Raw genomic sequence first — 17038 nt, forward strand, 5'->3', positions numbered from 1 at the left:
GGATTCTCCATGTGCTCTAAATATAGTCAATCTGTATGCAAGCTATGGCTCGAATAAATTGATCCATATTCCTACAAGACCGAAGTCAGAAAAGTGCATTGATAATATTTTTTCTAATGTTATAGGGACTACAAAAGTGCTAACTGAAATTCTAGTGACTGACCACACACCTATTCTATTTTCTTATGATACAATTTTACCAGAGACCACGGCGATTTTGGCAAGAGACCTTTCCCTTAAACGTATAACTGGATTTGTAAATACGGTAGCCGAAATTAATTGGGACACATTGTTTATAACTTTTTTAGCGATAAGTTGGAGAATGCCTATAACACTAAATTTCCATTAACCCAAAATTAATTTAACCTCTGAGTCCTGGATAACTTATGACATTCAAGGCATTATTAAACGTAGACGTAGAGCTTATACAATGTACAAGCGCCATCCTACAGACGTAAACCGGTCGAAATATGTAGAGCTTCGGAACCATTGTAATAACACAATTAGGCATGCGAGGGCCAATTATATTCGGAATAAATTAGATTCTGCCAAATCTATCAAAGATAAATGGCGAGTAATAAACTCGATAACTGGTAAGCAAAAAGACAAAAATTTACTACCAACATCTATTAGTCCCGACCAAATGAATAACCACTTCACTACTATAGTAAAAGAAAAAAACCTGGCGGACTGTAGAATTTATAATCCACCCTGGTTGATATATGGGTTCTACATTTTGATGCCGGATCCCATGGAAAAAATGTTCCATCACTGAACGAATGCCTAGAGCCTGGACCAAACCTACTTGAAGAACTCTTCAGCGTTCTGATTCAGTTCACAGAGAAGAGCGTCGCGATAACGGCAGACGTGGAAAAGGCTTTCCACCAAATCGGAGTACCGAAAAAGGACCGAGACGCTCTGCGATTCCTTTGGGCAAAAAATCTAACAAATCCCAGTGCAGAGGGACTAGCGACGTATAGAAAAACTCGAGTCCCGTTTGGAGTGACGTCATCTCCGTTCCTTTTAGCAGCTACTATTAAATTTCATGTCAAGGGCTACAAAAGTACCTATCGGAACGCTACTGAAACATTGGAGAAGAAACTATACGTCGACGACATGGTAACTGGCGAACATGGGGTTCAAGAAGCTATCAAGCTAGGCAGAGAAACATCGAAGATCCTTCAAGATGCTGGTATGCATCTCCGAAAATGGCGGAGTAACCGAGCCGAAGTGAAAGAAATATTAGAGCTAAATTCAACACAGGAAAACGAAGCGAAACCATCGGCACCTTGTAAAGTATTGGGACTCTCCTGGAGCGTGTGAAATCATTGTGAATTGAAGGAGATTTGAATTTAAGTTCAGTGTATAATTTTTGATATTTCATTTATTAGTGTAATTTTTGTACTTCTTTTCTTTATATTTGTGTAATTTGTAACTTTATAAGGAATGTGTTTGACCCCTTTTTCTTCAAAAATAGCCTAAAATCCAAGAGAGAAACCGTTCTTGGGCCGAATTCTGAAGCCCCTTTCTTAATCCCCTCTTAACAGGTACTTCCCCCTAGCTCCCCACTATATACCAGCTCCAGCACGACCTAGTCCCTCTGACCTTCAACTAGCGTAAAATAAAACCCATTTTTATTCTGTTTCTACTGTGTATTGTGTTATATTGTGGAAAGCGAAGTTTTCCACGTTTTTTGTTTGCCTCCTTTCGGGCAGAATTCTCCAGTGGCCCGACGAGAAGGGTCACTATTTTCAACCCGCAATAAATCCATTTTTATTATAACATCGTATCGTTATTTCAAATTTCAATTAGGAGTTATCTACAATCTAGAAAATTTAGGAGACTAAACCCAACAAATTTTTCAGTCGGTTTGGGGGGTTTAATTATGCATAGCTCTCCCTACAAGTTAAATTAATATTTAGGGCGCGGAAATAAAGAAAAGTCCCTAAGTATTCTTCATGGTGTCGGAAACCCGGGACAAACGGACGCATACGGAACTTTAGATTTCAATTTAATTGTGAACAATTACGGACTCATCAAGTGAAAGTGAATCAATATCGAGACGGTCATAAGCGAAAATGGCCAACGAACAAATCATGCAAAACTCCAGCGGCGCGGACGGAAAAGGAGACTCGAGAGGAAATAAGGACAAAGCAACAGAGACTGCGGAAGTAGCAAAGTACAAGTCATTAAGAACTCCGGCGCGCACAGCTGTAACCAAAGCAACCAATGGAATGGCCACATTATTCAGTAATCCAAATACACCGGTGGAAGACATCGAAGACCAACTGACGCTGCTATTATCAAAAGAGACGATCCTGGTCAATCTGGATAAAGCGGTACTAGCTACAATTACAGACGCGACGACCCTGGAGAAAGAAGCCGTCGAAATTGAAGGCTACTACGACAAGATCAACTTCGAGCTGTTGAAAATAAAGGCGCAAAGGATGGTGAAGAAAGCTAACGGAGCCCAGGCATCGGCAATTCCATCAAACAACGGGGCGAGCGGAGTCAGCAACGTTACGGTCATCCGCGAAGAAGCATCGAGACTACCGACGCTAAATCTACCGAAGTTTTCCGGAGACATCACGGAATTGGCTGGGTTTTGGAGCGCATTTCAAACTACATTTCAAGACAAACCGAAAACCACTAAGGTAGAAATGTTCAATTATTTATATTCATTTTTAGAAGGTGATGCAAAAAAGGCGTTAATAGGAATGAAAGCTAGCGAGGAGAATTATGACGAGGCGGTTAAAATTCTAAAAGAGAGATTTGATAGAAAGGATTTAGTAATTCATACTCATGGAAAGCGGTTAATGAATTTAGAGCAAGTGTCGGATTCGAGCGATATTTCAGGCCTACGAAACTTATATGATAAGATCCAATTAAATGTAAGATGCTTAAAGGGTTTAGGTGTAGATGCCACCTTAAGTGGTACCTTTATTTGCCCTCGATTGATTGAATGCTTGCCAAAAGACGTAAGATTAGACTATAGTCGAAAACACTCTAAAGATGGTGACTGGAATTTAAAGGCGTTCACCGACTTTTTGCAAAGTGAAGTGGAAGGCCGCGAAACTTGCGCGCTTTTGGGGGAATCTCGTTTCAAAGAAAAATCACAATCACGCGCGCCGGAGAGAAAATCAAATGCTTACCCCAATCACCGATCGGATCACGCGCGTAATTCCACGCCCATGGCAAACTCGTTGCTAACCAACGTTAATCAGCGAAGTTTATTCTGCATTTTCTGCAAAAGCTCCGACCACGCGACGTTCAATTGCGCTAATTACACCCTCGAAGAGAAGAAGATAATTCTGCGAGATCAGAGAAGATGCTACGTCTGCTTAAAACCCCACCACGAGGCGCGGAACAGCGACTCGCAACATCAAAACGGCGCGATCTGCCGAAGAAAACATAACAAAGCGGTTTGCGAGCAAAATCGATCCCACAAACTGAGAGCCGAGGAACCGAAAGGCATCAGTACAAACACCATTTTTGACTTCGAACGAAGAAACGTCTTACTACAGACCGCTCAAGTCATCGTAAAAAACCCGGATTACCCAAGGAACTGCGGATCCGGTACTCTCAAACTCGTCCTAGATAATGGAAGTCAAGGGACTTTCATCCTGAGTGAGGTAGCCGAAAACCTACAACTTCCGGTCATCGGAGAAACTAACATCCTCATCTCAGAATTCGGAAATGAAATCGCGGAGGAGAAAAAGATGAAAATCGTACGATTAACGGTTCAAAACGTCTCAGACTGCGGAAAACAAATTCAAGTAGAGGCCGTTGCGGTACCTTTCATTTGCAGGGCGAAAACTGAGGATTGTCAAGAAATCAGGAATTTCGTGAAGAAAACGAGCATCACCCTAGCAGACGACCCAAGTAAAGAAAGCATCAGCAGTTCAAAAATCAGCCTATTGATAGGAGGTGATTATTATTGGGAAGTGGTCAGCGGAAAGGTGGAGAGGCTACAAAACAAATTAGTGGCCTTGGAAACCATTTTTGGATGGACAGTCGAAGGTCCTATGAGCTCCCCGAAGACAAACGTGAAGAAGTTAGAAATCAAAAACAATTTAATCTCAGTAATGACAAACAAATGTCAAGACTCCCAATTAACGAAAATCGTCCAAAATTTCTGGGATTTGGAAGCCATCGGAATCAAAAAAGAACCCGAAAAACCATCGGAAGGCAACGAGGTTTTAGACAGATTCGAACAAGACATCAGATTCGATCCCGAAGAAGGGAGGTACCAAGTCAAGTTTCCATGGAATACCGAGAAGGACATCCTACCTGACAATTTACCGATGGCCACGAAACGAATCGCAAGTTTAGCCAAAAGATTCAATAAAAACCCAGAGTACTACCAAGCGTACAAGGACATCATAGACGAGCAACTGAAACTTGGCATCGTGGAAGTCGTCCCTGAAGACGAAAAGGCAAGCAAACCAGGAACGTATTACATGCCACATCAAGGCGTCAATCGAGCCGAAAGTCAAACAACGAAGTTGCGCGCAGTTCTGGACGGCTCCGCTCACGAAAATGGAGTGCCATCGCTAAACAATTGTCTGTCCAGTGGACCAAGTCTCAACCCGGACCTACTCCTGTTACTATTGAGCTTCAGAAACTACCCCATTGCTATTGTCGCCGACATTGAGAAGGCGTTCCTTCAAGTATCATTGGCTAGGGAAGAACGCGACACCTGCAGATTCTTATGGGTTCAAGAAGAGGCAAGCGGCAAAGTGAAAGAGAACGAATTCACGCCGTTACGAATGACCAGGGTACCCTTCGGGGTGACCTCAAGCCCATATCTATTAGCAGCCACAATCAAACATCACCTCAGAAAATACAACGACACTTACGATGAAAAGGCCGTGAAACTTCTCAACGAGAGCCTATACGTCGACGACCTAGTAGCTGGAGACCAAAACGTCGCGAGCGCTTTCCAGCTGTCAAGGCGGATGTCAGAAATTTTAAGTGAAGCGAAGATGCACCTTAGGAAATGGCAGACCAACTCGCCAGAATTACGTCAGATGTGGGGAAACGAAGCCGGCAATCCCCAAGCACTCACCAAAATTGAAGTTCAGCCACCTAACGGTCAAAAAATCTTGGGATTGCAATGGGACCCTACCACGGACACATTCAATTTCGATCTGACAAATTTAATCGAAATAATCAAGGACATCAAGCTCACCAAACGTTATGCACTCAGCGCGGTCTCTCAGATCTTTGACCCTATCGGTATATTGGGCCCATATACCATCCGGGCAAAATTTATTCTTCAATCGTTATGGGAGAAGAAAACAAAATGGGATGAAAGATTGAGTGGCGAAATTTCGGCCGAATTCGAACAATGGTGCGATGAGCTACCAGAGATAAGGAAAATCAAGATACCCCGCTACTATCACAACGGAGTTGAAGCTGATCAAATTAAAGGGAAAGAAATCCATTGTTTTTGCGACGCCAGCAAAAGAGCGTACGCGGCGGTCGCGTACGTGAGATACGTAACGGTAAACGGCCAAATAGGAGTCTCCCTGGTGACGTCGAAGGCCAGGGTAGCGCCACTCAAAATGATCGACCCTTCGGAAGATGACTTAACATTACCACGCCTGGAACTTATGGGGTGCGTTCTGGGAGCTCGTTTGGTAAACAACATAAAAAGCGTATTCGAACCGGAAAAGCGGGACATTTTCATGTGGTCAGATTCGACCATCGCATTAAACTGGGTCAAGGGATCGACAAAGGTTTGGAGACCGTTCGTTCAAAATAGGGCGGTCGAAATTCAAAAATTGACAGACCCCGCAACATGGAAGCATTGCCCAGGGAACAATAATCCAGCGGACATTCCAACAAGAGGGGCTAAGGCCGAAGAATTGGCCAAAAGCAAATTATGGTGGGAGGGCCCCACCTGGCTCAAGATGGATAAATCTGAATGGCCAGAAGACATATTACCGGAAACAAATCTGGCTTTGGTGGAGAAGGAGAAAAGAAAAACGATTTTAGCAGTCGCAACGACCGAAAAACGCGGTATCAATCAAATCATGAACCTCAATAGATGGAACGACCTGGACAAAGCTCTTCGAATCACGGCATACGTCTTCCGATTCATCGACTACTACGTCAAGAAAAACAAAGCGTACGAGGGAGTAATTAAAACAGAAGAATTACACTGCGCGGAAAATACCTGGATAAGGTGCGTTCAAATGGAAGATTTTGGAAAAGAAATCTTGGCGCTGAAAAATAACAAGAAAATACAGAAGGATTCCAAAATTGCCGAATTTAGACCACTATTAAACGGGAATCAAATCTTACTCTTGGGAGGTCGATTAACGGAAGCTAACATGGCCTACGAAACAAAACATCCAATCATCCTTCGAAAGGAACAAAGATTATCGAGACTAATTATGGATCGTTGCCACACGCAAATGATGCACGGAGGCATACAAAGCACGTTAACCCAATCTCGGGAAAACTATTGGATAATCGCTGGAAGACAGCTCGCAAGAAAATCAGTCAAAGGTTGCTTTCAATGTCGAAAAGAATCGGCAAAACCAGGAGACGCCCCCACGGCCCCCCTCCCACAAGATCGTATTGAGCAAGCGTTAAGCTTCGAAGTGGTCGGAGTAGACTTCGCCGGTCCCTTCCACCTCAAGTCGGCGAGAGGCGAAAAAGAAAAGCAAAAGTCGTACATCTGTCTCTTTACATGCGCCGTCACTAGGGCGATTCATTTAGAGCTCGTGACGTCAATAAGCGCGCGATTTTTTAATGGCATTGACGCGAATGATTTCGAGAAGAGGAATACCGCGCAAAATATACAGTGACAACGCGAAAACTTTCGATCGGGCAAATAGAGACTTAGCTAAAATTTGGTCTAATCTGAAGAGTGAAGAAGTTCTAAACTTCTATGGCAAAAGAGGCATTAGCTGGCATTTTATAGTCGAGAGGGCCGCCTGGTATGGAGGATGGTGGGAGATATTAGTAAAGAGTACGAAATCAATTCTAAAGAAGAATTTGAGCCGAGCAGCTTTAACCTTTGTAGAAATGGAGACATTGTTAACTCAAGCGGAAGCCGCTATAAATTCCAGGCCAATCACTTATGTAAATAACGAATCAAATGATCCCCAACCCTTAACCCCTTCCCATTTTCTAATTGGAAAACGTGTTACGAGTATGCCACCTCAAATTGTTAGAAATGAAAAAGCACCCAGAACACAACTTGAATTTAACAATCGACAAAAATATCGCTCCGCTCTAATGACTAGGTTATGGAACAGGTGGAAAAAAGAATATTTGCTAGAATTAAGATCTGCGCATAAAATCAAATTGGCAAACAAGGAATGTAAAATTAAAGTTGGAGATGTAATGATGATTTTTGATAAAAGTGTAGAAAAATTCTTATGGAAATTAGGAGTAGTGACAGAAACACTGGTTGGCCGAGACGGCCAAATGAGGTCTTGCATTTTGAGAACCTCCAATGGCAATTTAATTAGAAGGCCTATTCAACTCCTGTATCCCTTAGAGATAGACGCGATATCAGTTCGTGAAAATTCAGATCACTGAATCGTAAAAATAAAATAAAAAATTAAAATGTGAAATTTACCATTTTTGTTTGTTTTATCTGTGCATAAATTAAGTGTTTTAAATTTAAAATTGAACATCTACCCAACGGACAATTAAATCGAAAACTCAAGTGAAACAATCGGGACAATATTTGTGTTGTAAATACTAACGTATTTCGCGGCGGAGTGTGAAATCATTGTGAATTGAAGGAGATTTGAATTTAAGTTCAGTGTATAATTTTTGATATTTCATTTATTAGTGTAATTTTTGTACTTCTTTTCTTTATATTTGTGTAATTTGTAACTTTATAAGGAATGTGTTTGACCCCTTTTTCTTCAAAAATAGCCTAAAATCCAAGAGAGAAACCGTTCTTGGGCCGAATTCTGAAGCCCCTTTCTTAATCCCCTCTTAACAGGTACTTCCCCCTAGCTCCCCACTATATACCAGCTCCAGCACGACCTAGTCCCTCTGACCTTCAACTAGCGTAAAATAAAACCCATTTTTATTCTGTTTCTACTGTGTATTGTGTTATATTGTGGAAAGCGAAGTTTTCCACGTTTTTTGTTTGCCTCCTTTCGGGCAGAATTCTCCAGTGGCCCGACGAGAAGGGTCACTATTTTCAACCCGCAATAAATCCATTTTTATTATAACATCGTATCGTTATTTCAAATTTCAATTAGGAGTTATCTACAATCTAGAAAATTTAGGAGACTAAACCCAACAAATTTTTCAGTCGGTTTGGGGGGTTTAATTATGCATAGCTCTCCCTACAAGTTAAATTAATATTTAGGGCGCGGAAATAAAGAAAAGTTCCTAAGTATTCTTCAGAGCGAGGAGCGAGACGATTTATTCATAAACGGAAAGGCGGTAATTGAAGTGGCAATGAAGAGAAAAAATTCCAAGCGCTGGGTTATAAAAGTTGTGGCGTCAGTTTTTGATCCCATGGGGTTTCTCACACCCTTTACGATGAGAGCCAAATTCCTACTTCAATCACTGTGGAAACAAAAACGTTCTTGGGATGAGACTCTAACTGAAGAGATCCATAAATCTTTCTCCGAATGGTGCGAAGAGCTTCCAGAGATAAGTTCCATCTCTATTACACACTATTATTTTAACGGATGGTCAGACATAAGCCGAAGTGGTACCGAGCTGCATTGTTACGTAGACGCCTCAATTCAAGGTTACGCCGCCGTAGTCTACTTGCGTTATACCGACGACGAAGGCAATCTTCAATCCTCGTTCGTGGCATCCAAGGCTCGCGTCGCGCCGAAACAAGATGATCCAGTCGAAGGTGACACAATTCAAAGGGAAAAACCCCGACCGAAATTGACATTACCAAGACTTGAACTCATGGGAGCGGTCCTTGGAGCAAGACTCGTAAAGCATCTATTGGGAACATTCTCTTTCACCCCAGCTGCGGTAAAAATGTGGACAGACTCCTCTATCACGCTACATTGGATAAGGCGACCAGTAAACGAAAACAAACAATTCATCGGCAACCGAGTCAGGGAAATTCGAACACTGACGGGCTCGGATTGTTGGAACCACTGCCCGGGAAAAGAGAACCCGGCAGACCTGCCAACGCGAGGAAAGAAGCTTAGGGATCTGGCGGATAATGAGCTATGGTTCCATGGACCAAACTGGTTAAGAGGTCAGGCAAAGGAACCAGAGAAATTTAAGGTGAAAGAAGAGGATTTAGACAGAGAAGCCTTAGAGCGAGAGAAACGCCCACTGAAGGTTGCTCAATTAGTAACTGCGGCAGATTTTCCTACTGAGCCAATTTTAAAGCTTGAAAATTACAGTTCTCTCCTACGGGTATACCGAATAACGGCATGGGTAAAGCGCGCTTTTTCAAATATGAAAACGAAAGATAAAATTCAAGGTCAATTGTCCGCGGAAGAAATTTCTGACGCAGAAAAATATTGGGTATCTCGCGCGCAAAGGGAAAAATACATGTCGGAAATTCTCAATCTAAAGAACGAAGTACCAATAGCCAATGATTCGAAAATACTCAGTCTCAATCCCCAGCTTGATGCCGACGGACTTTTACGAATTGGAGGTAGCTTGGGGAGTGAAAATTTCACGTATAAAGAACGCCACCCATGGATATTGGATCCGAATCATCGGCTATCAGAGCTACTGGCTAAACATCACCATGAGCGAATTCTACACGGGGGAATAAACTCCACCTTAGTGGAGATTAGAGAACATTTTTGGCTACCAAGAGCGCGACAAGTAATTAAGAAAATTGTTCATCTATGTCCCACGTGCAAAATATTTAGAGCAAAGCCATCGCAGGCAGTGATGGCACCCTTGCCGTCTTCGAGAACAACGTCAGCTCCACCTTTCCAGGTCTCCGCCGTAGACTTCGCGGGACCCCTTTACACGAAAGAAGGCGAAAAATGCTATATTGCTTTGTTTACATGCGCGGTAACAAGGGCGATACACTTGGAAGTGGTCTCCGACTTGACAACTGATTCGTTTTTAATGGCGTTCCGTCGGTTCGTCTCGCGCCGTGGAATCTTACAAATAATGTACAGTGACAACGCGAAAACGTTCAAACGCGCAGACGCTGATCTCGCGGGATTATGGAAAAATATGAAGAGTCCCGAAGTAGCGGATTTCTTCAGTGCAAAACGCATAGTTTGGCGGTACATAGCGGACCACGCGAGCTGGTGGGGTGGTTTCTGGGAAAGGGCCGTGCGCAGTGTGAAAGCCTCTCTCAGAAGAGTCATGGGCAAAGCCAGTCTCACAATCGAGGAAATTTGGACATTGTTAGCGGAAGTGGAAGCTGCTATAAACTCGCGACCGCTCACGTATATATATCATGATAGTGCCGAACCTGTACCGTTGACCCCCGCCCATTTTTTGGTTGGGCAAAGATTAAAGAGACTCCTAATGTAACGCGCAAAGATTTAAAAATTAGATGGAAACATAGACAGTCTATTTTGGAACAGTTTTGGACTCGTTGGCGGCATGATTACATGCTTGAACTTAGATCCGCTCACCACAAAACAAAGTGTAACCCCACTCCGGAGCTAAAGGTCGGAAATGTTGTCCTCGTTGAAGAGGACAAAATGCCACGACTAATGTGGAAAATGGGAACAATTGTTGATTGCATGAAAGGCAGAGACGGCGTAGTATGATCCTGCATGATTAGATTATCAAATGGTTCGCCAATAAGACGGCCAATACAACTATTATATCACTTAGAGTATAATTGAATAAAAATGTTAAATGACTTTGTTGGTCTTGACCTTTTGGTCAAGGGGTGGGAGGATGTTGAAAATTGTAGCTATAATTATCATTAATTTAAACTTAATTTGTAAACCATAATTTGTAACTGACGTAGTAATTATTTAGTATTTGTTAGCATTAAGTTAATTCATAATTTTCTGTATTTAGTTTAAGATGTCCAGGTACTATGTATCGTACTATCGTTGAGAAAACGGGAAACTAGCGAGGGAACGGAGGGCTCTTTGTAACAGGTATTTCACCAAGTGGTGCAATCCCATTCCAAGCTAGTGACGTAGCGGCGCTGGCCACCGGGTTGCTTAAAGATATTTGGTCAGCGCTATCTTCTTCGCTCCTTATATGGGCATGGAATGCGGGTAGAGCCCCCGTTCCTGAACTGCGTGAACCCCGAAAATTTTAGGGCACCAAAGAAAGGGTTTCGGTAGGACACGTTTCCTCAGTGGGATTTTTGAAATAGAGCGGACAACAACCGGTGCTCACTTGTGCGTTTTAGTATTCGGTTGTTGAGTATTTAACTAACTTAAATTTGTAACTTTGTAACTTTCAACTCACCAGTTTATTAAACTTCTTTTCATTCTTAATCAAATGCCAGTTGTGATTTTATTATACCTAAAAGAGTAAGTTGCGCTTTGGTGTTCGTTTTTCAGTCGGCGGACACTTATCATAAAATTGCTCTCCCATATATCAACCAGGGTGGATTATAAATTCTACACGGACTGCCCTATCCATCTTAACAATAACTCCGAAACTTGCGCCCTCTTTCTCACTACTGAGGAAGAAGTTAAAGAAATTATAAGTTCATTACCGCAAATGAGTGCTCCTGGAATGGATGGTTTCCACCCAAAAGTAATTAAACATATAACTCCATATATTCTTGCTCCATTGGTATTCTTAATTAATCTCTCATTTACTGTAGGAATCTACCCAGATAAGCTTAAAAACACAATTATTTCCCCAATCCATAAAAAGGGGGATCCCAATATAGCCAACAATTACCGCCCAATTTCGGTCCTGTCAGTCTTTGCTAAAATCTTCGATAAGTGTTTTCTGCTAAGGCTAAACGCGTTCTGTGATAAACATAAGCTACTAACAGACCACCAATTTGGATTTAGAGCCAATTGCAATACAGAACTGACCATTGCAAGAGTGTATAAACTCATTTTGAACGCAATAGACTCTTCAAAATACTGCCTAGGCATATTTCTGGACCTAGAAAAGGCCTTTGACAGTGTATCCCATAAGAGGCTTGTGCAAAAACTCGAATGTTTGGGTCTGAGGGGCAAGGCACTGAGTTGGATTAAGAGTTATCTTGATAAAAGACATTGCATCACAAAAATTAGAAATAATCTTTCTAAACCAAAGCCAATTGTTATCGGGGTCCCTCAAGGATCAGTTCTATCCCCGACACTATTTAATTTATACATCAACGATATTGTTAATAAAATACCTTTTGGACGCCTTACATTGTATGCCGATGATGCTTTACTCTTAATCGAAAACTTTGACTTATCCTCTTTAATTAGAGCAGGTAATGAAACATTAGGCTCAATTAACTCATGGCTCTTGTCCAATGGACTCATTTGCGGTAATGAACTTATAATTTCTTTAACTTCTTCCTCAGTAGTGAGAAAGAGGGCGCAAGTTTCGGAGTTATTGTTAAGATGGATAGGGCAGTCCGTGTAGAATTTATAATCCACCCTGGTTGATATATGGGAGAGCAATTTTATGATAAGTGTCCGCCGACTGAAAAACGAACACCAAAGCGCAACTTACTCTTTTAGGTATAATAAAATCACAACTGGTATTTGATTAAGAATGAAAAGAAGTTTAATAAACTGGTGAGTTGAAAGTTACAAAGTTACAAATTTAAGTTAGTTAAATACTCAACAACCGAATACTAAAACGCACAAGTGAGCACCGGTTGTTGTCCGCTCTATTTCAAAAATCCAACTGAGGAAACGTGTCCTACCGAAACCCTTTCTTTGAAGCCCTAAAATTTTCGGGGTTCACGCAGTTCAGGAACGGGGGCTCTACCCGCATTCCATGCCCATATAAGGAGCGAAGAAGATAGCGCTGACCAAATATCTTTAAGCAACCCGGTGGCCAGCGCCGCTACGTCACTAGCTTGGAATGGGATTGCACCACTTGGTGAAATACCTGTTACAAAGAGCCCTCCGTTCCCTCGCTAGTTTCCCGTTTTCTCAACGATAGTACGATACATAGTACCTGGACATCTTAAACTAAATACAGAAAATTATGAATTAACTTAATGCTAACAAATACTAAATAATTACTACGTCAGTTACAAATTATGGTTTACAAATTAAGTTTAAATTAATGATAATTATAGCTACAATTTTCAACATCCTCCCACCCCTTGACCAAAAGGTCAAGACCAACAAAGTCATTTAACATTTTTATTCAATTATACTCTAAGTCATATAATAGTTGTATTGGCCGTCTTATTGGCGAACCATTTGATAATCTAATCATGCAGGATCTTACTACGCCGTCGCTGCCTTTCATGCAATCAACAATTGTTCCCATTTTCCACATTAGTCGTGGCATTTTGTCCTCTTCAACGAGGACAACATTTCCGACCTTTAGTTCCGGAGTGGGGTTACACTTTGTTTTGTGGTGAGCGGATCTAAGTTCAAGCATGTAATCATGCCGCCAACGAGTCCAAAACTGTTCCAAAATAGACTGTCTATGTTTCCATCTAATTTTTAAATCTTTGCGCGTTACATTAGGAGTCTCTTTAATCTTTGCCCAACCAAAAAATGGGCGGGGGTCAACGGTACAGGTTCGGCACTATCATGATATATATACGTGAGCGGTCGCGAGTTTATAGCAGCTTCCACTTCCGCTAACAATGTCCAAATTTCCTCGATTGTGAGACTGGCTTTGCCCATGACTCTTCTGAGAGAGGCTTTCACACTGCGCACGGCCCTTTCCCAGAAACCACCCCACCAGCTCGCGTGGTCCGCTATGTACCGCCAAACTATGCGTTTTGCACTGAAGAAATCCGCTACTTCGGGACTCTTCATATTTTTCCATAATCCCGCGAGATCGGCGTCTGCGCGTTTGAACGTTTTCGCGTTGTCACTGTACATTATTTGTAAGATTCCACGGCGCGAGACGAACCGACGGAACGCCATTAAAAACGAATCAGTTGTCAAGTCGGAGACCACTTCCAAGTGTATCGCCCTTGTTACCGCGCATGTAAACAAAGCAATATAGCATTTTTCGCCCTCTTTCGTGTAAAGGGGTCCCGCGAAGTCTACGGCGGAGACCTGGAAAGGTGGAGCTGACGTTGTTCTCGAAGACGGCAAGGGTGCCATCACTGCCTGCGATGGCTTTGCTCTAAATATTTTGCACGTGGGACATAGATGAACAATTTTCTTAATTACTTGTCGCGCTCTTGGTAGCCAAAAATGTTCTCTAATCTCCACTAAGGTGGAGTTTATTCCCCCGTGTAGAATTCGCTCATGGTGATGTTTAGCCAGTAGCTCTGATAGCCGATGATTCGGATCCAATATCCATGGGTGGCGTTCTTTATACGTGAAATTTTCACTCCCCAAGCTACCTCCAATTCGTAAAAGTCCGTCGGCATCAAGCTGGGGATTGAGACTGAGTATTTTCGAATCATTGGCTATTGGTACTTCGTTCTTTAGATTGAGAATTTCCGACATGTATTTTTCCCTTTGCGCGCGAGATACCCAATATTTTTCTGCGTCAGAAATTTCTTCCGCGGACAATTGACCTTGAATTTTATCTTTCGTTTTCATATTTGAAAAAGCGCGCTTTACCCATGCCGTTATTCGGTATACCCGTAGGAGAGAACTGTAATTTTCAAGCTTTAAAATTGGCTCAGTAGGAAAATCTGCTGCAGTTACTAATTGAGCAAGTGGCGATACAAACGAAATAAAACGATAGTGTACGGCATTGACGATCAATGGCAAGCCGACCTCATTGACCTCCAGAAACTTTCCAGGCTAAACAATGGGTATCGCTATATTCTCGCGTGTATTGATATTTTTAGAAAGTACGCTGACGTCGAACCGGTGAAAAATAAGAAAGGAGAGACTATAGTGAACGCTCTAAAAAAGATATTAGATGGTGAAAGGAAACCAAAGCGAATGCAGAGTGACTACGGGAATGAGTTTGTTTGTAAAGCTGTTCAATCCGAATTAAATTCCCGCGTAATACTCTGAGCAAATTCAGAGCCTACCTTCCGGAGAATGTTCAGCTGAATGGACCTTACGAAGTAGGTTTAGCGGAAATAAGTTATCCTAGAACGTGGAATAATATCAAAGAAGAACGGGTAGTGCGAGTTGGTTCGGATGATATCAAACTGGAAGATTTTAGGTATATACCTAGAGCAAATTTTTCTTCTATCGAAGATTTACTTGAAATGTTAAAATTTGAGAATAAAAGGGTCGAGTTCAAATACCATAAACATCTGAAACGAGTTGAGGTTCATATAACTAAGAGTTTTTACTGTATCATCCCTCCCGATATAGCGATGATGTTGGGATTTTCTCTTAAGCAAGAAGGCGAATTTGAAATTAGAAAATCTTCGTTAGCCCCTTATACCGTAAATATGGACGTAGGATTACATTCATTGTTTGTCTATTCTGACATCGTTGAAAATACGATCGTGGGGGACAGGAACGTCCCTCTTTTAAGAATTATTAACGTGAAAGGAAAAGACGGGGAAACTGTGAATACTGAATTTTCTCGTCCACATTACCTACCCGCCGCTTCTTCCAACATACAAACTATCGAGATTAATCTTATGGACGACTTGGGGAACCCCGTGCAATTTGAACGTGGAAAGGTGCACGTTACTCTACATTTTAGACCGCGGAGGGCCTGGCTCGCTCTATAATAGCGAGTGTCGGGAACAAGTAGTCCTCAGTTTAATGAAAAGTAACGAATGACGAACATCATGAGACGGCCGCAATACATTTCCTCCGTAAGCGATTACGAGAGGTACTATTTAAATCAGGCTGGATACGGATCAATCCCCGTGTATCGCGGCGTGGGTGTCCAGAGAGGCTATGGATTGGGTAACATACTTGCTTCGGCATTTCGTCGTGCCATGCCGCTTTTGAAGCGCGGAGCCCAGTTTCTAGGAAGAAAATTTCTCGATACTGGAGCGAAAGTCGTGTCTGACGTCGCTAGCGGTATCGCAATTAAATCATCGCTAGCGAAGAGATCTAAGAGCGCTGGTAAAGAGACATTGTTATCAGCCGCGGAAGCCGTTACGCGAATGATGGGATCTGGAATTAAAAAGAGGCGTAGAGCATCGCGCAAAGTCACTCGAGCTAAAACCAAGAAGAAGAAAGCATCGTGCCGATCTTACTCCGATATATTTTCATAAAGTCTTAGATTGGCGTTGATACATCCGAACTCTAGTGGTTGCGTGAATTCCGAATTGGACCTTTTCGAAGTCCCGTTAACGCAAACGGGGATTATCGGTGGCGAATGGGTCGAATACCACCCCATTTCCAGCATTAGCAACAATTCAGCGTTAACGTTTTGCATTAGTGGGAATTCCGAAGCCTACATCGACCTATCACAAACTCTCCTTCACGTTCAGGTGGATGTGAAATTGGAAAACGGATCTTACCCTAAAGCCCCCGTTGTTACTCCGGCGGGTGTGGTTACGACCCCGGCGGATAATGTAGCCCCCATCAATTTGTTTTTGCACAATCTATTTCCCGAAGTCCACTTATTTTTAAACGAAAAATCAGTTACTCCTTCCGCTCAGAATTACCCGTACAAAAGTATGATTCAAACTATGTTAACATTTGGAGACTCTGCTAAAACGAGTCATCTTACCAGCGGCCTATTCTATCGCGACACGGCGTACGAGTTCAACGATTTCGTGAACAATAAAGGTTTCTTACAAAGAGCCAGCTTCGCTCAAAAGGGAACTATAGATATGATCGGCGCTCTTCATTTAGATATTTGTCAACAGCCGCGCTTCCTTTTGAACTTGGTGGATTTAAAATTTGTTTTTGGGAAATCAAATACCGAATTTTGTTTACACTCTGACGTAAAATGTAAATTGGTCATTAAATCAGCTTCGTTATATTTGAGGAAAGTCAAGTTAATTCCCGAAATCCCACTATCACACGCCAAAGTGTTACAAATGTCGAGAGCGAAGTACCCAATTTCCCGCACGGAAGTGATGTCGTTTTCGATTCCGAGAGGCAAC

At 42.2% G+C, this 17038-nt stretch overlaps 3 protein-coding genes across 3 annotated transcripts; all 3 read left to right on the forward strand.

The window, feature by feature from the left end:
- The first annotated feature begins 722 nt into the window (after nucleotides 1–722).
- LOC149925290 (uncharacterized) lies at nucleotides 723–1323 on the forward strand. The gene is made up of 2 exons (XM_090161722.1): nucleotides 723–726; nucleotides 788–1323. Exons 1-2 carry the CDS (start codon nucleotides 723–725, stop codon nucleotides 1321–1323), a joined length of 540 nt encoding a protein of 179 aa, XP_090017848.1.
- Nucleotides 1324–2078: 755 nt separating this feature from the next.
- Nucleotides 2079–6818, forward strand: LOC149925291 (uncharacterized). Its single transcript, XM_090161723.1, has one exon. The coding sequence runs from the start codon at nucleotides 2079–2081 to the stop codon at nucleotides 6816–6818; it is 4740 nt and encodes a 1579-aa protein (XP_090017849.1).
- Nucleotides 6819–7038: 220 nt separating this feature from the next.
- Nucleotides 7039–7557, forward strand: LOC149925292 (uncharacterized). Its single transcript, XM_090161724.1, has one exon. The coding sequence runs from the start codon at nucleotides 7039–7041 to the stop codon at nucleotides 7555–7557; it is 519 nt and encodes a 172-aa protein (XP_090017850.1).
- Nucleotides 7558–17038: the final 9481 nt, after the last annotated feature.

This window comes from Leiobunum rupestre, chromosome 10, assembly GCF_980474605.1.
Source record: "Leiobunum rupestre chromosome 10, qqLeiRupe1.1.hap1, whole genome shotgun sequence".
Lineage (NCBI taxonomy): Eukaryota > Metazoa > Arthropoda > Arachnida > Opiliones > Sclerosomatidae > Leiobunum > Leiobunum rupestre.